Source organism: Macrosteles quadrilineatus, unplaced genomic scaffold, assembly GCF_028750875.1.
Source record: "Macrosteles quadrilineatus isolate MER2022 unplaced genomic scaffold, UCM_ALF_1.0 Scaffold_10__1_contigs__length_6754688, whole genome shotgun sequence".
Classification (NCBI taxonomy): domain Eukaryota; kingdom Metazoa; phylum Arthropoda; class Insecta; order Hemiptera; family Cicadellidae; genus Macrosteles; species Macrosteles quadrilineatus.
Window position 1 is genome coordinate 570,172 of NW_026542603.1, and position 25,722 is coordinate 595,893.

The 25,722-nt window shown below is 32.1% G+C and overlaps 1 protein-coding gene across 1 annotated transcript in view; it reads left to right on the plus strand.

The window, feature by feature from the left end:
* Positions 1–25,722, plus strand: part of LOC129004657 (uncharacterized) — a 124,448-nt gene that overhangs the window by 58,518 nt on the left and 40,208 nt on the right. Inside the window, exon 2 of the mRNA XM_054433210.1 lies at positions 17,749–17,908. Within this exon, the coding sequence (XP_054289185.1) occupies positions 17,749–17,908 (160 nt within the window). The remainder of the gene's footprint in view (positions 1–17,748; positions 17,909–25,722) is intronic.

Genomic DNA, 25,722 nt, shown 5'->3' on the forward strand with positions numbered 1-25,722 from the left:
CCTCAATGTAAAAGGTAAATGATTCATCCGGTCATTTTAATTTTTAAAACCGCCAAGTAATCCTGCATATAGGACTATAATCATATAGGAAGAGCACAGTATCGTCTTGGAAATTATAATGTCATTGAAAAAAGAGAATGGCAAGTTATACACATATTTATTAAGGCTTAGTTGCAAGCAATGCTTAAAAACTATTATTGGTCTTTATAATCAAAATCAGCAAAGCTCACGTGACCATTCAGAAATTAGTTCAAATTATTGTAAACCAACATAAAGCGAATTACTTACAAGTACAAAAAAGTATGTGCTATATCAACTAAATGTTTATATGCTATCTAAAAGTCATGCGACTCTTTTATAATGATGCAATATTTCTTCACTCCCACGCCCAAAACATTCCATCCCAAGAGAAGATTTCTAGGATCAAAAACTCATTAAAAATATCTTAAAAATTTCTAGAGTTTATAAAATTTTAATTTGACTAATTAAACGTGATTTCCTTCAAGAATATCATTGAATATAAACTGGTAACAAAATGTATCGTTTTTGTAATATAGACTTTCAAACATTAAGTAGGATAGAAAGGTTTGCTTTGCGAGTTACATAAATGTTTATTTAACTATCACTTCTTTAATTTAATCTTGATTCTTAATAATATAAAAAATGATTCAAGTGTTACGGATTAAAAGGTAAAGGTAGGAAGTATGGTAAGTTCGTTAAAAGGGAATGACAGAGGTTTAAAGGTAAATTAGTAAAAGGATTCTTCAAAAGTACATTAAAAGCAAATCTGTTTCATCGGATAATTAAACTAACTTTCTAAAATGTAATAACTCAATTAGGCTAAAGTAGGGTTCGGTAATATATCACATGATATTTTAAAACTCTTATTACCTTTTGAGCCAAATAAGTTTTTTCAACCACATATATCTCTTTTTCAATAGCCCAACTACGAATTGCATCTGAGATCAGAATCGATCAGCTGAGCATCAAATCAGCAAAAAGAAAGCTAAAGGCAGGCGCTATAATCAATATTAGTGATTCAGATGATTATGGTGATGTAATAAACAATATTCAGTTTAAAAATCCATCAGGTTTTTGCTGAACTCCTAAGATAACTTTGTGGACGCAGTATCCTGGTAATAAATTGCAGTTTTCCTTGAGTTTTGCAACAACATAAAATAAATTTGTGTGTGCCGTATCAGCCAATAAACTGAAAAATGTTCCCCTACGATGCTGACTTGTTCTTGCTGATGAAACATAAATATACTTTATCTTTTGTTATTTACCGTGTACGAAAACAGATGATATTTACTTGACCCCATACTGTGACATAACCTAAACCTTAAATAATGTTTTCACCTTTGGCAAGATGATTGGTAATATATACAGGGTGTTCCTAATCAACCTATTCCGCCTTTGTGGGAACGTTCCTTTCATAGAAACAAACTGATGCAATATAACCACGCGTCTCATATAGTTTCAGTCTATATGCTCATATGTGTTTTTTTTTTTACAAATTACCTTATACTGTAGCTTCAACTTAGAATCTGTACATTTGGTACAGTCATGTTAAACTACGCTACAATAAACTTACAAAGAAATACATTTTTTAATTTTTACCATTTTAAAATGGTGATGATTTAAAAAATTAAATCTTACCTCGAAAGCGAAGATTTTTTCGAAAAAAAACAGAAGACTATTAGTTAAAAATAGTTAATAGATTTAAAAACAAATCTGAATAAATTTTAATTAACAGAATTCATTTGAACCACAACAAAATTATGACACTTTTTAATCACACAATATTTTTATTGTAACAAACTATAAGATATTTAAAACGTTTTATTATGTTGAATTGTGCATTAGTTGTTTTTTGTCTATTTAAGAAAAATAAGCTAATAACTGGCATTGTTTGAACAATTAAATTTATAGTTTGCTACCTCTGCATGGAAATGATCATATTGTACGTCATTGCTTTCTGTTTTGCGTTAAAACAGTACGCAAAATAGCTTATTTTCATGTGTTGGTAGGAAAAAAAACTATTAAACTTTTCGAACAACGCCATTTATCATCACCCACGTAAAGTAGTACTATTTAATATTTGCAAGGTCTATAAAGGTATGCATTTCGATCTGTTGTACACAGTTTTGCCTGCATTTTTAATATCATCATCACATAAGCTCCCACAAGGCACACCACTACGCGCAACAGTGAATTTGTAATCTTATCTAAATAACACAGAAATAGAACAGGACCTAATATTGAACCTTGAGTTACGCTTAAATTACAAGTTTTTGTTTCTGAACAGTTTTTCAAATGTGTTTGTTTAAGTATTAAAGTGACACAGATATACAACGCTTACCTCAGATATACATGCTCATCCCCATTTAGTCTACCCCAGAAATACTCACACGTCTGTCAGTGTGTTTTGGTTGCTGGGTTGATGAAGTCATTTAAATTAATTCATCAAAGTAAAATGTATTTCATCAAAGTGCTCAATCAATGTGAGCTAATAAACACCACAGTCTTGGAATTGCTTTCTGTCAACCTAGGTAAGCCAAGTTACCGTTTGTTTGGTAATCAATGTTTATAACAGATCATGTTCTTCCTTCTCGAGTGTAATATAAGCATTATCTAAATGTATTTATATAGCAAATGTCGGTTAATATTTTGATAACTGTCTTTTATTGTTTACCAAAAGGAATTGTATCTCGTTAAGGCTATTTCAAGTTAACAATCGTGTTCTAACCAATTTAATTATATAGAGCATTACTTTACGATCATATAATGCACCACAAACACCGTTAAAAGCATTTACAGTTACCATTTAATATAATCCTCGTTAAACATCCCGCATCTTTTCCTAAGAATTTTCTTGGTGTGGTTAGGCCAGTAGCTTGTTTAAGCCCAACATCTAATATCAAGTATCTTACAAGAAAGATCTTAAAGAGTTCTTACAAATGTCAGTTTGTTAGATACCTGACATGACTTTTTAAGATTTGCACGTTTTCAAAGGAATGTTTGTTAAAGAAGGTACTTCACTACAGTTTTAATTATAAAACTTCTACTTCTTTTTTAAGGACAACTCTTTCAAGTGAAATGCATGGGCTTGTTTATTAACACGCAAACCCAATTTTAATTAATTTTTAAATGTACTTGTATGCTAATTTAGTAGCATCCTTATAGTAAAATCATATTTTAATGTGATAATCTAAGGAAAAATTGTATTAAAATATTATTTATTATTACTATAATACTTTATTTTGAAATGGCGACCGTACGAGTGTTCGTATTTTAAGTCAATCATCATTGGAGATGAGTGTAGAATGAGAGGCGCGATTTTGTAGTCTTGCTACTGAGTATTGCTGAAACAAAAATATAATTTAGGGTCACGATTTGCACCCTGAGCTTCATCTATAGCCAAAGATTCTACTTATTTTAAGATTCAGGTTCGCATAAGCCTATGATATGTTTGGGAATATGTTTACACTTGTTTACAAATGTTTATAATATGTTTACAATGTGCTATTAGAAGCTGAGTACATTTTGTGGTTATTTACTGTTCTAAGCCTTAATATGAAATAAGCACCTTGAAATTAGGTAATATCCAAAATGTTAACTCACTCTTAGTTAATAAACAACATTTCTGTTTCATAACATAAGCGGAGACAATTTAGAAGTACTCCGTGCATGATGAACTCTAGTTGAAACATTATTGAATAACACATTTCTCTCATCTGATGAAACATTTCTTTATACATTTGCAGTTCTAGTATGTTTCTTTTCTGCAAACGTTTGTTCACGTCAATTAATTACAACTAGAGCAATGTAGATATTTTTAAGTGAGATAACAGCCTTTTATTACAAACTTAGATAAACTTATTATTTATCACTCAGTTTAATTGTTGTGATAAACGGAAATACAACTATAATTTTAATGGCTAATCTAAATGAAGTTACAGTTTTTGTATTAGTTTTAAAGCATATTGCAGTTAGCGTATATACATAGCGTACTTTAATTTTTGTAACTGTTACGAAACATTCTGACCGCAGTTTTATAGTAACTTAAAGTAAAAATGCAGTTATTTAAAAAATAATTATAACGGTAGCGTAGTACTAACTAAAGAATGGAACTATTCAAAATACAGCATACGTGTTATTCATGATATGGTTTTATCCATTACATAAATAATCAAAATGAAATGTATGAATAAGCGAAAATATTACTGAAAAATAACAGAAATTGCTTTTTGTTAACATGTTATTCCCTAGAGAAAATTCATCGGTTGCGGGATGAATTAAAACCGTTATAAATAATTCGAAAAAGAATGCACTAAAATATTCTTCACTCTCTTTTACAAAATGCCATTAGTGTTTCCACTCCAATCTTCTTTTTAACTTTAAATATTTGGAAACCATTTTTCTTTTAATTTTGACAAAATTGTCTTTTAAAATCAATAAAAAAACATAAAAATATATGTATGGCAATTACTTTCATGTAAATAGTAATACTAGGCCTACTTATACATTACTTAACTTCCATACGTGTGCGAAATCGCACGAAATAAGGTTAAACTGTCTTGTAATAATAAAAATGAATCCATTCAGCTAGTTAAGTAATCAACATAAGATAAGTAGGCCTAATAAAATTAATGTTTATGTTTAAACTGAAATTTGCTGCCTCTGACCGGGTACATTAGCGTGTAAAAAATACATAAAATGACTTTGAAAACATTGTTGGTTAGGTTTGTCATAATCTTTTATAACAGTTCTTGCCGCTTCAAACTATTAAGAAGCTTTGAAATTGTTGAACGCAGGCTTTTGGATGTTCTGGCATTACTTTTGTAAATGTTTCCCGTGTCTATTTTGTAAATTTAATTTATTGTATATTGTATAAGACAGGCAACAGGTATCTTGTTAGTATTAGAAATACAGATAGCGACAGTAGACAGTATTCCTTTAGGAACTAATAATGGTTGACATTAACTCAGGTCTTTACAAATTTTTAACTTAAAACTATTTTTATAGTCTTTTGACTTTTATTCAAGTTTCATTGGTTATAGTACCTTTTCTTGTCTTGCGTCTGCTGTCCCCTTCATTCAAGGCTTTTAGGAAATTCATCTGGAAACTGCAGTTGATCCACTGCTAAAATCCATAGAATAACATAGATTCAGATTATTATAAGATTGGACGATTGATAGTGAAATTTATTTTTGACAAGCTAATGCTATGAAACGTTTGCCAATGCAAATTCACCATTACTTTTGTCCAGACTTGAAGTATGGCTACTAGATCAGCAGCGTTGTTGTAAGTAGTTGTTGGAGTTGGATTAACGACAACAGACAATGTATACCAGCTGTTGCTCTTTAATAACAAATATTTTCGCTACACTGCTGTGAAATGACCAGTTTTCGCTACACTACTGTGAAATGACCTGTTTTCGTTACATATTTATCACCTGGGAAAATTCAACATTACATTGTTTACTACGGAAAAAAGAATGCTAAAGTAATGTACTACCTTTTTGGATTATGCCGACGTAAATGAAAAAAACATTCGTCATTGTTTTGGCAACTGTTTAAATTTCAAACAACCAAAACTGTAGGCCAAAGTAACCAAAGTTAATATAACCAAAGTAAATATTAACTTTAAATGGAAAGCATAACCTAAAAATGCGGGGATTTTTTATGTTCCTAACTGTAATAAAGAAATACCCAATGTCTGTTTTAATTAAGAAATTAAATAGTCTTGGCAGTGTAGTGAAAAGTAACGTTCAAAACAAGAGTGAAAGTGAATCTATACATTAAAATGTCGACCATTTAAAGTCCTCGATAAATCTCGCACTTCAAACGTGGTCTCCAATATGTAATAACTCACTTTCTACTCTACTGTACTATATTACAATCTGTCTAGCCTTTGAACGTTCAGCAAACTATATAACTATATTAACAAAACTGTCCCGGTCTTAGTCTCCATCCTCCAACTCTAATTTGAAACTATTTTATTTAAAACAAACTTAATGAACTAACGTAAACTAATCTAGAGCTTAGGTCTACAACATGAGTAATTGTAGTACTGTAGTGATATTGTCAAAGAGGCTTGAAGCCAGGTAAATAGTTTTCATGAAACATGCTTGCCTATTAATATGTAGGACGTGTTAAGGTGCAACGGGTGCAACACACATAATAAAATATTTTTTTATTTTTTAATGCTTGTGTAGGGCTACGTTACTGCCTATTGAGTTAATGTTGAACTAATACAAACTTGAATCGATGAACATATTATCACAATAAAAATACCATATTTAGTACAATATGTATTTTAAAACTCTTACTTGAAACAACTATAGAAGCGGCCAAATAAAAGTTAAAGCTGAAGGTATTTAACCAACTCTACAGTGGAATAAGAGAGATGTACTGTATTATGACCAATTGATATTCGAGAGGTTCTCATTCCAAACACGTATATCTTGCATGAAGTAACGCTAATTCAGAATGTTGATTGGTAATTGCATTTAACCATTAACGTAGATATAACGAAATGTGTAACAAGCTCTTTAGTTTATACGGAAATGTTGTAACGTGAAACTATTACGGTCCACTAACGTAATAATAATAGAGATTTTATTAAACAGATTTTCATAAACAAATTTGTTATACGACTTTCTAAATGCAATATAAATATATATAAATCAAATTTATATAGTTTATGGTTTTTGTAGGCAAGTGGTTAAAGTACTCACCTCCAAATCTGACAGTAGGCGAATTCTTCGATCCAATCGTTTTGAAAGATGATTGTGATGTTTAGTGGCCGGTGTATGTTGGTGATATGTCCTTAAAGGAAAATTATGTGCTTGATGGGAATGACACGCTAGCCAGGAGGTCAGGCCTAGTTCCTTTTCATTTGGTGCTATTTTTAATGAAACAAAGCCTAAACTGAGTTTTTCTTTTAAAAATCCTAAAGAATTAGGTGATTTTAAAGAAATATACAACAAATAGTTTAGTTTTACATATAAGAAGTATACAACAAATAGTTTCAATAGTAAAAAAATATGTTTTTGGGTTCTTAAACATTTTGAAAAATGTCCAATTTTACCAGTTTGAAACTGGTTGATGACCAGTTGCACCGATTGTCAAAGGAATTTGCAAGGGTCGACAAAGTCCTATCTCCCAAGAGTGCCCAGTTGCACCGGCGGTCAACAATCTGGCACGATTGCGATTGGATGCTCCTTCCCCTCCTCGAACGCTTTTATATACCTATCCCCTCTTTTACGTTCCATCGTATATAGTCTGCGCTTAATATTTACAAATATATAGTAAGTATATAGTCAGAGTCTAGAATCTAACCTACCCTAACTTGACCTAACCTAACTTAACCTAACCTAACTTAACCTAACCTAACTTAACAGTTCTTCTTGAAGATAACCTAACTTAACCTAACCTAACCTAACCTTACAACATTTCAATGGAAGGGGAGGGCGTAAGGGATCGTTGACCGCCGGTGCAACTGGGCATCACCCTAAAATGACCATCGGTGCAACTGGGCAACTGCCTTGAAACTAGTAAGTCATCAATTTAGCAAGGCATCGAAGAGAACAGCCCTAATTTAAAGTTGACGTATATTAATTTCGTAAATACAATTTTTGATCCAAACAACATATATTTCAACCTATTACATAAAAACAAGACTATAAATTTTTTTAGCCTTTACCCCCCCCCCTCACAACTTAACGCTTAAACTGGTGTACCTTTTTACAGAATATTATGTGGAAAGTCACAAGTTAGCATCCACTTTGAATTTTAAGGTGTACTTCTAATTGCTCTTTACTTTAAATGCTTTTGGTTTCAATTAATAATTTTTTCACAGTCAAGCATTTTTCAAAATGTCTGTAGCATGAATTTACAATTTAATAAAGAGTAATTTATTTTTACAATTTAATTTTAGAGCAAAATACGAAATCACACTAGTTATTTTGTTTACATCAATACAAATGGTATACAAGTGTTCTATCGTAGAGAATATAATATCTAGAATATATTGTAACAAGAAATCTAATTTACGTGAACTAGATTTAGCATTGATTTATGATACTGCAAGAATACATTCCGACTATGAAAAGTATTGGATTAATATGCTTGTTCAGCTTAATTGCAAGCAGTCAACTGCATTGTAAACCTAGTATATTTTATACTGTTTATAATTTATTTAAGTACAGCACATAAAACCGCCTATTCTTGAACAGAGGCCTAAATCAAGACAACAACCATTTCAATCCTCTTTCATATTTAATACTTTGTCGAGGCCTCCCTGTGAGGCTTTTTACTGTGCTGATTACTTCTTGCTTTTGTCAGCTTCCGCAAGTTGATGATGCCTTTTCTATAGCTGAGTGCCTCATTAAAAAATATTTGATTGTGATTTCTGAATGGTTCGAGTAAATGAAAATAGTCATTTAGAATTAATTTTTTATAACTTATTGCCCCGCTTTATTGAATATTTGACGATCAATGTTTTTATTTAATGACAGATTAACCAAAATGTTTGAGCTAAACTTTGGTTGTACTCTAAAACGTCTTCTTGTAAAATTATATTATTCTATTACTCATAACAAAAATAAAATACATAAAAAATATAGAAAAAACAAAACCGGAACACCTTAACATTGTTTACTGTTTTGTTACTGGTGTATCTTTTTATAAATATTTCTTGTAAAAACAGAGAGGCAAAGAGTGTTGTCACTGTCACAATGCTGTTAACACTGTTTAATAGCTGGTAAAAGACAGCGTACACGTGGACTCCTTGTATCCTTGTATTCTCAGAACTTTGTAAAACATTGTCGTTATAGTTACGATATCCTGTACCGTTGTGTTAATCGAATATTTGAACACTGGAAAAGTACACAAGTTAATATTAAAAGGAAGTTTTTTTAAATTTATATATCAAATTTTTGACAGTAACTTGATAGGAAATATCACAATTTGATTAAATAAACAGTAAAAAATTGTAATGAAAATACCCCCGCCTCAGCAAACCTACGTACTGAGTGAATTTTAATTCGTCTGTTTTTTACTAAAATATTTCTTTAAACGTGGCACATTTATTCCCAATTAAAATAACATTTCATTTAACGAGTGTTTAGGATTGCTGCTGCAGGGAAGGTAAAAAGAGTTTTTTTTACCAAACGTTAATAGCTAAGTTGGAATAAAAAAATTCAAAAATATATCCATAAAAAAGTAAACTACAACAGTTTTATGTTTATTCATAAGAATAACACAGGACTTAAAATGTAGTTTATAGTTTTTTTTTTAACTTGCCCGTTACCTTTAACTTTATAAGAACACTAACTACTTCCCTATAAGGGAATGTGCTAACACAGAAAAACTATAAAAGTTAGGCGACAGTATACACCTATTTAGCATATACATAAATGCCAATAAACATGTAACGTTCTTCCAGTAAACAAAACTGAAGTTTGACCAGTAAATAAGTGGTTAGTTTACTTTATAACATGGTAAAATTATGTTTAGTTTATATGCTTAACATTTTCAATTAACATAAAATGATAATAAATAGATAAATGGAATAAGAAATGGCTACACAAATGTAAACTGTTTTATTTAACAACTTTGCATTTTTAAATACTCAAATCTTTATAGAAATCATATAAAATAAGACAGTCTAGACCATTTGATTCAAAAGATTCAGAAATCTTTTCGGTCCATGCTATTCAATAAATGCATCCGTAAAAGAGCTTTTTCAGCTTAAATAACTTTTGTTTAAGAGGTGAAAATCGCTGAACTAAAGAATTCCATATTACGCTTTGCCAAATATCTAGCCACTGAGGACGACACTTCGGGCGAAACGTCTGGCTGCGAAATACAACTGCTGTGAGAGCCTATGCAAGGAGATTATTTTTATTTACTTAACTAATCCATCATGGCGTCACAAAACTAAAATTTATCCTTGCAATATTTTGAACGTTACAAATTTTATTTCGCAAATATTGCATTACAAATACAAATTCAGTCACTGACAATCATAGCGAAATTATACAAAAGTAGTAAATTTATAGTGATGTTCATAATATTTATGGTGATTTAGCGTGTTTCTACACCAATAATTAGGTTTTTTTTTGTTTGGAGAAAGGTCTAAACCCTATCTTTGTAAATTGAAACTTTAACATTTTGAGAGAGAGCATGATCAATTATCACCAATAATTGATGATAGTCTAATGCTTGATAGCCCACTGATAAATGGCACCTACGTGTATAATCTCTCCCGCTCGGAATGGAATCAGCTACCTTCAGGTTTGAACGTGATATATATACCTACTCGGCTACCCGGCTGGGAGCAATTTGATGTAGGTACAGTATCACGTAGCGTTTCAAATAAATTAGTTCCATTCCTAGGCTCATACACATTACAGGTAACTCATTAATATTTTAAGTAATTTCATGAAACTAGACAATAACTTAAAATAACTTATTAACAAAGTATGATACGCCTAATAGAAATGCAATTTGGCGTATGTTTAATTTCGATATCTAAACTATTCTTAGAAATTGTAAAAAGCGAGTGAGCCATTTTGAAATGAAATGAAATGATTTATTTTCTATTAAGCATGAAATGCAATAGGCATCGTCAGAACAAATACGGTAAAAATATACAATTTTCATAAAAATTTTACATACATTTACCAAATTATTTTGGTGGTCTTGGCTATTAAATAATTACCAATCAGCAAAGCCAGGCTATGCCGGTATCATTATATTCACAGTATTCATATATTGTACTTCTGTCTACTGACCTAAATACTTAAAATGCTAGGGCTAAATTTGTATATGAAACTCACTCAAACCAAGGCGTCAATATTTCTAATATCTGTAATTCCTGAGGAATCTAATATATGCCAATCAGTAGCAACGCAATCAACGCACTTACATTGGTTAATTAATAATCAGATGCAATCAAGAGCAAAGTTCGCCGTCAGATCCAACACACCATGACTTTGAATAGATAACTTTCGGAATGCCACTTTTCTCAAATCAACACCATTGAGCTAAAACGACAAGTTTTCGAACTTAAATTTGGTGTTAGTAACTGTGTACGGGGTTTTGAACTTCATACCATCTAAAACAAAACACAGTAGAATATTTTATTTTTATTTATCACGAATCAATTAAATACTCCCTTATCTATTCATATTGCTTGTTGATTACGGTACAGTTTTAAGGCACGTATCAATTCCAGTATTTTTAGAGTTAATTTGTATCAAATTATATAAAACAATATCCATTTAGAAAAAGAAATTTGGCATGTAGTACACAAAAAATATTACCTCTGAGATTGGCTGTCTGGAAAGCAAGACTTGAATGCAGGAACTGTGTTATTACATTAAATGACATTACCAACTTATTTTTTATTAATATATACTAAGCTAAGCTAATTATAAGTATACAGGGTGTCCCGTAAGTAAACAACCAAACTCCAGGAAATGATTCTATGGCGGCTATTTTAACTTTTTTATTGAAATTGCAAAAATGGCTATGTTTATGAAAAAAATGTCAAGAACACTTTTTTTAGCATTTAGAATTTCCTATCAAATGACACCAAGTTAAAAAAGATCGAAGAATAAATAACTAAAATATCACGATTTTATTTGTAAAACGGGGTAGAATAAGGCTAAGCTAATCCACTTTGCCTAATTTTACAACTAAAAAGCTTAATGTTTCAGCTATTTCTATTCGATCTTTTTGAACTTGCTATAGTTTTTTAGTGAATTAAAAACGCTAAATAAAAGTGTTCTTGCCATTCTTTCATAAACTTAGCTATTTGTTTGCAATTTCAATAAAACAATTGAAATGCCACCATTTAAAAATTGTATTTGGAATAAGATATTTTTTTTCTAACGTGGGTCTGATTTTACCTTTACATATGCCTACATACCAAGTTTTGATAACGATCGGTTGAAAAAATTCAAATATAAATATGTTCATGTGAAAAAATGGCGGATATCTGGTTAACGAAGCGATTTTGGAAAAAATTTATTCTTAAATTTTCTATTTATTTTGAGCCATAGAACCATTTCCCGGAGTTTGGCTGTTTACTTGCGAGACATTCTGTATAGTGTATATTGGTATGCTTATGTTTTGTCTTCCGTATAAGGTAGATGGTTTGGATAACATTAAAACAAAACTTCTCTTATCCACTAATAATCAAGCCATCTCATGGGCTTATCATTGTGATCGTAACATGTAGAAATGAGGCACAAATTAGTATGAAAACGTAGTTGCTATAAAACATAGGATACACGACCAACCTGGCGCACTCTCTTTCACAGACAAAAACACACATTAACCATTGGAATAATTTTTGTTTTTCTGCTTGATTGGTTTAAATTACCATCTAATTTAACGATTGTTAATGAGTTGAATATTTTACAGAATATAAAACTATTTATATAGGAAATTATGTAACTCTAACTAATTATGTAGCTCTACTTGACCTCAAGTATAATTATTAGAATAAACGGTAATATATAACTAACATAATACTTTTTCTCATTAGTCTGAAATTAAAATTTAACATCTTACTATTTGTATAAGGGGGAAAATAATGTGTAAGCGGCGTTGTAATTATGAGGAGGAAAATAACCAAAATTGCAATACATTTTAAATATTGTAATATTGTTTGGGGTTCCGCATTTTGTTCCTTTTAATGGCAGTAATAGATTTTAATACACATCGTTAGGGCAGTTTTTGTAAATATCCCTACTGCTTAAAACCTATTCCAAACTACCTATTCGTAATTGGACTAAGCAAATGTCTATTTGTCTGACTGTATTTATAAAGTGTTTTCTTAGACCTGTCAGATTTATTCCTTATTAAATAACGATAGATTCAATGAGTACTTAGATTTGCTGCTACAGGGAAGAAAAACGTATTTTTTGTATAATGTTAATAGTATAGGTAAATAAATTTGCCAAATTTGATCAAAATCGTATTAATAAAGATGAAAATCTGTGAGTCTGATTATTTGTTTGGGGATCAATCATACATTAACTACTGGTCAGATTGGGCTTAGATTTGGCATTATGATAGCTCATATTCACTAACCTAGTATTCACATTCATAATCTAACGCAAGGTTAGACGACACCACCATCTCATAATAAGACGTAACCGCAGTCAATCTTTACCCACTTAAAAACAAGCTTTACTCTGTAAAATAGAATGAGGGTTTATTTGCACTTTCAAAAGTCGATGGTGAAACTAAATCTATATCTTCTATATATAGCGAACAAATATATTGAACTAATGGCCTAAATGTAACTTAGACGAAACGTAAAAGCTATTTGAGTAGGTGATAGAATGTTGATTCAAACAGGCGTGTCATTGCCAACGAGGGTAAGGGTAGGGTGGTAGGTGGTAGGCGGTGGGTTGGATCATCCGATATAAGTTTCGACTTCGATAATCGATGTAACGGATCGGTTGTCAACTGGTCATATATCGATAGAACATCCTCTGGTAAAGTCGTTTAGAAGGTTAGATTTAGGAACCAATACAAGTTTAAGTTGGTGAAGAAGTGTCATTTAACGACATTCTAATATTTTTACTATATGTAATAATATTTTTGATTAAACAAATTAAACTCGTTTACCATTTTATTTTACTAATGAATATGGGGACGCTAGTAGTATTTTAGCCGAAAATGAATGAAGAATCGGTGTATGACTAATTTGGAATCCTTGAGTGTCTTTATCCGTTACTAAGACCAGCTGTTTCTTAAAAACATTATTTACTTAGAGACCAGGACAATTTATTTAAAGCTCACAGATTAAGGACAGTTCGACTTAGTTTCCAAAATTATGAGCTACTTTTTATTGCTTAAGCAAGCACCCTGATCACCAAAATACCAAGCCATAAATATTGAACTGTTGATTTATAATATCACATATTTTGACATAAATATAGTACCGTATTAGAGTTTTCAGATTACAGCCACCATTCCACTTCGACGAGAACGTTAAAAGCATTTCACTAAACATAAAAAAATTCGACGAATTAGTAAATTCACATTTAAATATTTGAGCAATAATGACTAGTGAGATTTGTATAATCACTCTATAATACTAATTTACATTCATAAAAGTTTATCGTAAATGCAATATTCATTCGGACTCGTTCGCTATCGATATATCGAACCCTATCTATGGGTCAGTCTGAAATAAACAGTTTGCGCGCGGTTTTGCTGTGATAAACACCTCTTACTCCAGCTCTGTGTGAAATGGCTAATAACAGCGAATTCGTGCTTAAAATACTGAATAGACCACACCTATATCAACTTTATTCCAGCAGTAATCAAATAAACATTCGAAAATTAATGTGAATTACATATTCACGTGTTGTAAATTACATGTTGTATAGAATAAAAAAATATTCCACGGTGAAATATTTTTGAAACATTTCATAAAGATGGGAGACAAGTGGGTTTTATTGGTTGTATGTAAAAAAAGATGATGTTCCCGAATTGCTTAAGTGTTTTAATTTTTTCCGTGATCATAATGTTTGGAATTCAAACATCGGCTTTGGATACGATGTATACTCAACAGCCAGAGGTAAGTATTTACTAAAAAAATATTAATGATACAACTACAAACCTAACGATCCAAGGACCAATTAGATGGTAGGCTATTTTGTTTAAAACTTTATAGAATTGAGTTATTAAAAACGCTTTTTATGACATGTAACAAGGGTTTTTGTTTAATGATAAATATTTTAAAACTGATAACTTACAATTTTGTGGATAGTAGTTTGTTAAGTCGCGGTATTTGTTTATTATTTTACTTTTGGTCACATGTGCTTGTGGTTATTAATTAATTTATTCTTGTGGCGAAATCCAGTTTAAAAAGTTGACGAAATCTAAACGCTACATTCAACTAGTTCTAAACCCTATACCTATACTTAACCATACTTAAATGCAACAATAACCAGATTCAACGTAATAAGAGTTAACAGAGCAATTAATACAAAGACGACCTAATCATTAGTACTTGTATTGAGACAGTGTACATACAATTTTTTTTTCAAAATATCCCAGCTGAAATAAAACGGACTGAGTGAATTTTCATTTGCCCGGTTAATTGTTACCAACATATTTTCTTATATTGTCTGATTTTTTATTTTATATATAAAAATAAAATTAAAATTCATGAGTGGTTAGGTTTGCTACTGCAGGAAAGTAAAAAAAAAATGAATTAATATTAGCTTAAAATTAAATAAATAAATAACCCAAATCTGATCAAAATACAACTCTGCATAAGTTTATCCATCCTCATTTTCAAGAATAACGTAGGGATGGAAATTTATAGCTTTTGGACTTTCTTTGTAATCATTAGACATACAACTAACTACACTTAAATAAACTAATTTCTATATGAGCTAAATTCTAAATGAGCTAATTTCTTAGCTCTAAAAATCTATAATACAAAATTTATGTTTTGGGGTAAAAATGGAAAAATCCAATATTTACCCCATGAAACCCCGTTCCCATTGCTAAATCCTGCTGGTTCGTGAACTTTGAATTACTTGCAGTGTAGACAATTTCGTTCAATTGGGATCATTATTACTCTAGTTATCGTGCTAACGGACACACACACACATCCACACGCACTTGTTGCTAAAAAGAGGTGATGTCTTTTAGTTTTTGGCGAATAAGAAATTGACTAAACTAACTGGATGAAATTGTACCCAAAGTTAGAGCATACCATGAGGGCTGATCTTGCATATTCATGTTCTTCTACCTCTTACACTTTGTCCCGTAGATGTATAAACTTTCAGAAGCGCTCCGAGGTACATATTCATTGGTCTTCGTGGAAAGTAATGGATAAAGTACAATGTTACCACATGCACTTTTTACGTTCAATTTATTTATGTTTCAATAGTAACCCAGTATCCTAACACATTTTACCTTGGATGAAATGGGGTAGTAGGTTTCTTTTTTTATGTTGTTTGTAATAGTACCGAGTTGCTAAATCAAAATTTTCGACCTCGGCGACCTTCCGGATCACCTCCAAAAAGCTTAAATATCGGCGGAATTTTGCACTATTTTTGCGATTGTCCGATTTTGACCCTGAAGCATCACTTTTTTATAGAGAACAACCCTAATTATTTTTAAAGTAAATTAAATTGCCTATCATTTAAGACCAAAATGGTTATTACAGACCTAATAGTTTTCAAGATATGACTCCGCAAACAACGGCTAAAATTACAAAGTTTTGAATTTTTTAAGTTTGGCAAACGTTAACCGTTGCGTTAACCCTAAAGCATAACTTTCTAATTATTTGTCATTAAAACAACCATAATTACTTTAAAACTAAATTAAATTACGCACAATTTAAGACCAAAATGGTGATTATTGGCCTAACACATTGAGAGATATATATGCCTCTTCAAGTTTCATAAAATCTTCCCTAAATGCTTGTATTTAAGTTTCAAGCTATTAAATTTTGTCAAGTTTTTTAAAAGAACCATTAGGTTATGACCCGGACAAAATTGATAACAGGCTGAAAATTTGTGGAAATTTTCAAAACAATGTCCTGAGTGGCCCACACAAAGTCCCAAGAAATCCCAGTTGGGGAACGGCTGCCATTTTGAAAAAAACTGCCGCCATCTTGGAAATTTAGATTTCTTGCTGTATCTTTTGAAGTAATTGTCCGAAAGACCTTATTTATGTCTCAAATTAAACGTTTTGGGCTCATGTATGAGGGTAATATATAGTTTAAAAGTGTATTATGTTCTAAGCATATATTTTAATTATATTAAGCTAAAAAATATCTATAATAACGATATAGATACGGTTATGCCCCCCCTTTTATACGAATTGTGGATATTTATAGGCATGCAAGGTGGATGCGATGCTCCCTGGTGTGGATTAACGTCCGCACAAGTGAGTACTATGACTATCCGCAGTACTATCCTGATAATTAGACCAATTCGTTAATTACAAGGAAAAAATGTGGTTTGGATTCCACTATAAACTGTAGGTCCCTTAGTTGCCATTAGCTGTATAGGCTATTAATTAACATTTGTGTCTAAGGAACATGTCGTCCTTAGTCACTAACGAGACTACAAGATCGCGCCACTCATCCTTCACTCATATTTTGTTAAAATACGCACATAGTGGCGTCCTCATCTAAAATAATTGATATAAATATACAAAATATATACAAAATAAGCTTTATCTCTTTTATTGTAATGGACCTGTTTAAGCCATTAACCCTATTGAAATTTCTTGCAACCCATAATGCTTAGTCTTTGGAATTGGTTAAACATAAATATAATATCCATTTAACTATGATGAAGCTTTAAAGAGGAGACAACTAATACAGCTCATGCAATTATTGCTGCAGCTCGACCACGATCTTTCATATCGCCCCTGCTGCTCGGCCTTCACAGACGGTATGGCTCGTACTTAACTGTTAGACATTCTATCGTAGCTCGGAGTTTGCTCGACATACAAGAAGGTCAATTATGAGACTTCGATAGCTGATAATGTCTCACCTTCAATAGATGAACGTTCATTATGTTTTCGACAACGCGGATTACAACGTTTAAAACACTTGATGGACATGGTTCTCTTCACGCCATGGGTGACATTGAGTGCATAACACCAGCCGAAATGTGTCAAGTGCTCCTGTACCACGATCTACAATCCCAAAACAAAATGTGTCCTTCTATCTCATGGCTTTCAGTCAGTGACACCTTACCAACGTCCGCCTAAGCCTGGGACATCTTTAGTAGTATTGGGAGATGTCAGTACAGCCCTTTCCGAACCAAAAATGGTTGTAGATGCTTGTCTTGCTGACACCCTACGGCTCATTAACTACCAACTGAGTGACAAACCAAGTCCAGGTTGGAATGGATTCATGGATACAGTACAACTACCCTTATGGTCTTAATTGCACCACGATGCATGGATACTGCACTGGACACGGATGTGCCAACCGCGATAGTTACAACGAAGATGACATCACCGACATAACATTAAACAGCGAGTAGTTACATTATAAGTTTATATGCAATATTAAAATATAATGGTAATCAATTATAGCAACTATATCTAGATGATTCTATTTTAAGACCGGAACAAACGAAATTATTAATTGCTTTTTCATAATTTATTTTGTACTTCATTGTTAAATTGATGCTTTCCTAGTCAAGATTACAATTTCCTGTTACCGATGTTGCTCTGCTCCTGCCATAGATTTAAGTTAGTTAAGTTTTCTGTTAAATGCATGTTGTTACCACTTAGGCTTCTTGAATCCACATTGTAAATTGGTGATCTTTCCGTTGGAATAAATAAATAACAAATTACAGCATTTAGGTGAATAAAAAGTCAATACCCCCCTTCTCTAATACTTTCTAAGTGAATATACAGAGATGTCCTTTTTGGTGGTCGTCCAATCTTAGCAGGGAGTTTCATTTTATGAATTTGAAATTTTTAAATGTTCCCCCAAAAGGGGGGATTTTGGGGGCAACTCAAAAATTTTAAACGTAAACCCCCTTCAAATGACATCTCATTTTAATGAGTTTACAATATCTTTATGAATGGTGAAAACCAGAGTTAGCTATTTCATCTTTATCAAAAAATGGTAGCCCGTCAAACGTTATGGAAAATCAATGATAATATTGGTTCGTATTTGTAATATTGGCTACCATTTTGGACAGAGGAGAATACTCAAAGATTTTAAAATCATAAAATGAAACTTCCTGCTAAGGTTGCATCACCACCAAAAGGATTACTCTATAATATTTACTTAGGAACAAATTAAAGGGGGGGGGAATTACTTTTTACTACAAAGGAAAATTAATGTAACACTATCGTCATATAACTTTTGACGGGCTACCATTTTGGATAGAGAAGATATAGGGAACTCTGGTTTTCACCATTCTTTAAGTTTTTGTAAACACTTCAAGATGAGGTGTCACTTGAATAGGATTTACTTTAAAATTTTTGAGTTGCCCTTAAAATTCCCTCTTTTTGGGGGACACTCAAAAATTGTAAAATCATCAAATGAAACTTCCTACTAAGATTGCAACACCACCAAAAGGATATTTCTGTATACTTACTTAGAAAAATATTTGGGGGGGGGGTCTTGACTTTTTATTCACCCCTTATTTAACCAATTCCAAAGACTAAACATAGTGAATTGCATTAAATGCCAAAAGGGTTAATGGCTTTAACAAGTCCATTAAGAGCGAAAGAAAAAAAAACTTCATTTTGTAAATATTTTGTAAATTTATATCATTTTATGGATATATTTTTAGGTTAATATAAATAATATTTATGCTTAGAACGTATTAAACTCTTTAATTATATACTACACTCATACATGAGTTCAAAACGCTTAATTTGAGACATAAATAATGCCTTTCGGACTATTACTTCAAAAGATACAGCAAAAAAATCTTAATTTCCAAGATGGCGGCAGTTTTTTCAAGATGGCGGCCGTTCCCCAACTGGGATTTCTTGGGACTTTGTGTGGGCCACTCAGGACATTGTTCTGAACGTTTCCACCAATTTTCAGCCTGTTATCAATTTTGTCCGGGTCAAGGTCATTTTTTGTCTAATTGCACTGGACTATAATAAAAAATAAACTAATTTATTTCATCTCAAGAACAGATTGTGTTATAATTTTTGTTATGGATATAAAACTATTGTATTATCTACATAAACACACACGTACGTTGTTACAATAAATGATTCTCGGGGATAGAGCACAGGCCTGTGACGAACGGTATTTATTTAATTGTATCGCCGCGGGAGCAGGTTGGAGAACACTGAGGGCTTCTGCGTCTGTGATTAGATGATCCTTGTACCTTTGGACATGGACTCGTCCTGTAGGGGTATCAGCTGAATATTGTATGTATACTTGTATACTTGTATGACTACTTGTTGTACTAACTCAAGACGTTTGGATGTGTGAACTATAATTTAGTTTTTCATTCAATTGAGACAAGGGTAATGGTGAAAATCCATGTGTGAAGAAGTGCTTTAATTCTTCATCCGACTGCTTCAGAACGCATAGCCTGTGAAACAGTGTGAGGGGGTCAATAGTCACCTTCAACTCGAGTGACTCATGAGGGTCTCATTTCTACATACACTTGTATGTGCCTTAACATTGCAGTAGGCCTTCTCCTCAACCTCAGCACTTAAATTCCACAGATAAATTATATCATTCCTAGTGTCCATCGGGTGAGCACGGTGTCAGCTATACCACGGTCCCGAGTCAAACCTATATAGCTTTTCATTAGGCAAATGAGCACCTGCTCTATAGTCATGTCCGTCCAAACACCCGTCTAGAACTTTTCAGAACGCACAATGGTGCAGTGGTGGATCCAGAGGGTGGGGGGGGGGGCGGTCGACCCCCCCCTCGGGCATATATATATATATATATTATATATATATATTTACTGCATGTAATACAGTAGTGCATACACATTGCGTAAAATAATTTGGCAGACTAACTTTGGACTAAGAAATGGTATAAAACTGCTATTTTGGGAACTTAGCTCACACAAAGATTTTTCAGGGGGTGCCCCCATACCCCCCTGTTCACCCCCCCTTGTGACTGTTCTAGATCCGCCCATGCAATGGTGAAGACTGTTGGTGGTAAATAACTGGTGTTTATTGAAATCCATCTTGTTTCCTAATTTCAACATATCCTGCAGGTACAGATGCGAACACTTGGCATAAAAGAAGTAATATATAGCATGGCAGAACGACGGCAAAGTTAAAACTTATTTTCACTGTTGCCTCTTCATTCTTTATATCAATTCCTCTTAAGGTAGTATAAATAAGGTAGTATTGTGTCCTCAATTGATAGTATAAACATTTTAATTACAATAGATTTCTTCCATAGAAAAAGAAGAAAAAAAACTTATAATATGTTGTTGAAATGAAATAAATTTTTTTCTATTCTTATTATGGTTCTTTTATAAAATTTTAGTAAATTGAATAACTTGAATCTTAAAGTACAAACATTTATGGAAGATTTGATGAACCTTGAAGAGGCATATTTCTAAATGTGCTAGGCCCATAATCACCATTATGGTCTCAAATTGTGAGTAATTTAATGTAATTGTGGTTGTTTCAATGAAAAATAATGATAAAGTTATTTCATTGTAGTTGTTAGCCTCCGGATTGCCAAATAATATTAAAAAAGGTTCAAATACCTGCTATTAAGAAATCCAAATTTGTTGTTAGAACAACTAGTTTCGGTGTCTGTGTGACACCATCAAACTGGTCTGGACTCAAACTCCGCCGGGTTAGCGTAGTCTGTTTTCTTAACTGATCAGTTACCATAAATGTCTCGTGTTCGTGTTTGTGTCGTCTGTAAATGTTTATTTATTTTCGTGTAAATATGACGCTCTTCGTATGAAGAAAGAAAACTGTCCTTGTGCAGCCTGATGATGGTGTCACACAGACACCGAAACTAGTTGTTCTAACAACAAATTTGGATTGCTTAATATCAGGTATTTGAACCTTTTTTGATAAAGTTATGATTTAGGGTTAACGTTGGCCAAACTTTAAAAAAATCAAAATTTGGTAATTTTAGTCGTTGTTTGCGGAGTCATACCTTGAAAACTATTAGGCTTCTAATAGCCATTTTGGTCTTAAATGATAGGCAATTTAATGTAATTTAAAAATGGTTATGGTTGTTCTTTATAAAATGATGATTCAGGGTCAAAATCTTACAAACGTAAAAATAGTTCGAAATTCCGCCGATTTTTAAGCTTTTTGGAGGTGACCCGGAAGGTTGCCGAGGTCGAAAATTTGGATTTAGCATCTCGGTAGTATTACAAACAACGTAAAAATGAAACCTACTACCCCATTGCATGCAAGGTAGGCCCTGCTTTTTATAACAAGGTTACTGGGTTATAGTTATTTGTTTTATTATGCCTTACAGCTTATTGAAATGAACCAAAGACAATGGTATAAAGCTAAGTAGTGTGTTAGTATTTATGATCAAAGAGGTTTACTATGAGCATGGTTGAATGTTTTTTTTCTGTTGTTGCAATCAAAATAGGTGTTTTATACAGTAGATTGAAAGAACCACATCATATGTTACCGTAACTCTGCAATCATACCACGGTTCGGTAGCTGACCCGTGCGGATCATTCGCACTGTATCCTCCTAAAATCCCACTCACCTAATACCGTGTAGTTTATGCGCCTTTGTTGTAGGTATAATAAGTTGAAAAAAGGGATAGGGTGTGTGTTTAAATCTTTTAATTATTTATTTTCAAAACATAAGCTAAAGGATGTTTCTAGGTTTATAGGATCGCTTTGAGCACTACGTTTGAAGTGATGATAGAGAAAGGCAACTTGGTAATCTGTTAGTGACTTTGTCTTATATAAGCGTAGTTGTTACCGGGAATTGGACCCTTGAAAACGCCATTTACAACTGACCATTTGAAAAAAAAACACGGTCTGGCACGGACAATCCTTCCTTTGATGGTGTCTACAAAAACCCTTTAACGTTAACGGAGGAAAATTAGCTTTACGTTATGTGCTTTTTTACGCAAATGTCTAAATTGTTCCGGTTTAAAATAAAACGTACCTTTCGTTTATGAAAACTCTGAAAATGTATTCAAATTATAATAAATACTACAAATAACGTACAATTTTATACGGAAAAAATTACAGGTCCTACCTAGAAATCGTACAAGATTTTTCAGTTTTCATTAAAAAAGTCTTTAGTGAAAAATTGTTTTCAGAATAAAGCCTGGCTATAAGTTAACAATTTCTGACAATATTAAAGAAATTTCAGTAAAACCTGAATTAGTTAATTACTCAAGTGGAAAAGTTTGCCAAAGTTGGAGTAGCGTCTCATTTTGAAAACCATCGAAGTGTTTTAATGGCTTTTATTGAGATATAAATCAACCAGCAGATCTTAGCCAAGCTATTCACTTCATTTACCTTTGTGATTTTCGTGTTGGCGTCGTATAATTGTAATCTAATATAAAATTTATGTACATTATATTCATTGTTATGAACACTTAGTACATTTATACAAGATTTTTTGGCCCAACCTCAAGTTTTACGACCGAGGCAAGGTCGAAAAATTAATGAGGGCTGGAAAAAAACTTTTTGCACTATGATGAACTAAATTTTTTTGCCATATTACAACATTATTTAACATACTAGACTTGAAAACAAGAATACGTTTCATTACTGACAATAGACCATAATTGGTTTCGGTTTGATGTAAAGATAACATCTCAAAACGACTTTCAGCTTCTATTACATTTTGCCAATAAAAAAAATGTTTAGTAGGTAAGTGATTCAATCATTTCGTCTGTTACGATTGTGTTACTGTATATTATACCATCGATATGTCGAATATTTGACAAGGATGCAACAATAAGCTTTAACTGATTAAATCAATAATTTTTTTTTTTTTTGAGGTTGGCGGCCTCTTTTAACCTTGCATTTGCCCGCCCACATAGACTAAGCGCCCGTGCGTGGATCGTTTTCAGCAAAGCAAGGAGTGAGCCGGTACAGTACAAAGGTGAACTGTACTGATAAAATGTTATCAGCAGTGACCAGGATCCGAACCCACGACATCGCTGCCTTGGGCCCGAAGTCCGCGACGCTACGGACTGAGCCACCGACTCACTACAATACAAATACAAATACAATACAATGTTGAAACACGGGATTTATTACAATCGAAATATAAAAGTGAGCTTAAAACCAAATCATACAAAATATAATCAAATCAAATCAATTATTAAGCCAGAATTAACAATGTTTACAGAATTAACAATAAAAAAACGAATAACTTCTAAACTGTTTGAGATACAGAGGTGATATTTTGCAAACATGTTTATCTTATTAAAACCTATTATAGTTATGGATTATACAAAAAAAATCATGAAATGTTTCAAAATAACGGCCGTTTAAAATATTTGATGCCAAATTTCACGAATACCGTTAACTTTACAAAAAAAATTGCAAGCGACAAAAAAGTTAGTAAATTGCATTTAGTTTTCAATGATACCTTATGTGTCAAGATTGGATAAACAATAACAGAGTAACGTATTATTTTCGTAATATATGACCACTTTTCTCCATTTAAACAATGTAAAAGGAGTATTAGCATGTCTTGACCTAAGGAATAACGCTATATACATAGGTCCAGAGAGTTACGGGACACCCTGTTTTTAAGTTGTGTCCGTTAACACGATAACTAGAGTAATTATGGATTAAATTTGATTAAATTTGGCATGCACATTTAGAGTTACACAAAATGAATGAGTTCGTGAACCATTCTAACGATGTTTTGACATTTTCTTTAATTGCTTTTCAAATTTTTATCCTTAAAACACGAACGTGCCCAATTTGCATTACAACTAAAGTCTAGAGCTAAAAAAGACCATTTTGTATATGAAAGCATTGTTGTGCGATTGAAGGTTATGGAGATAATTCCCAAAGCTGTTTGTCAAATGTTTTAATGTTATTCCTAAGCAGAAAAAAAGTTGTTGTAGTTTGCCTGTTTATGGACATATTTTAATCAAATTTGGCAGTTTATTTATTTAGTTCATCGTGTACTATTGAATTTGATCAAAACACATTTTCCCTTTCCCATAGTATAACTATAAGTATTCATTAAATAAAATTTTATTTAAATAATATATAAATGTGATAAGTTTTAAGAAAATTATTTGAGTACAAATCAAATCAGGCAAATGGATATTTGCTCAGTTCACATTTTCGCTGCGACGGTGGTATTTATTGATAATTGTAACCTATTTAAAACACTCATAATGGTATAGATCTAATACACACAAATTGTATGTGTTGTTACTTAGTAGTTTTACTAATATAATATATGTCTTAAACAACAAATATTTGAAAAATATACTTGTTGGCCTATTACATTATTATTTTTGTCGCTGTTATAAGAGTTCAATCCTTTAAATATTCACAATTAAATATATTAAATTTGGCTGTAATTATGTTTTTATTTTCGTACTCGACGAGTTTGAATTTAAGAAATATAGGCCTATATATTTCTTAAATTCATATCGCACTTATTCTGTTGTTGAATGTGTAGATAAGGGTTGTGGAAAATACCTCAATAACCAAGATACGAAGCTGAAGATTGCTGTTAATCCAGTTCAAGTCCCAGTGGGGGGTGAATTGAAAGGGGCAATCACAATGTTGACAAAATAGTTTTATTAGATATGTTGACGCTAAAACCTTTTGACACAAAACAAATTGTCTTCTTGGGAAATAAACCAAAATTTACTAAATATCTGTCATCTTGAGTTGAAATTAAGGTTAGATCAACAATGTTACCAGAAACCAAACACTCTACTCAATCCTCAGCAATGTTTAAATATTGTGAATTTTATATTTTTAAATAAAAGTTAAACAAATTTTTAAAAACGTACATAACAGTTTTTTGTCCAAGCCCAAGAAGTTGTATTATATCTTTGACTATTAATAAAACTTTAGTATCCAATAGTCAATGATTATATGTAAGCTCTTCATTGGAAAAAGTCAGTTCATTCACATTTTTTCTCCACTTTGATGCTTTTAAAGTAATTGGTTTTTAAAAACCGAAATAAAACACTGGTCCGTTGTGAGAACACGAGGCCGTTGGCGACTGTATGGGAACTCAATATACTTTCCATCAAACTTGCAAAACAGAGTAA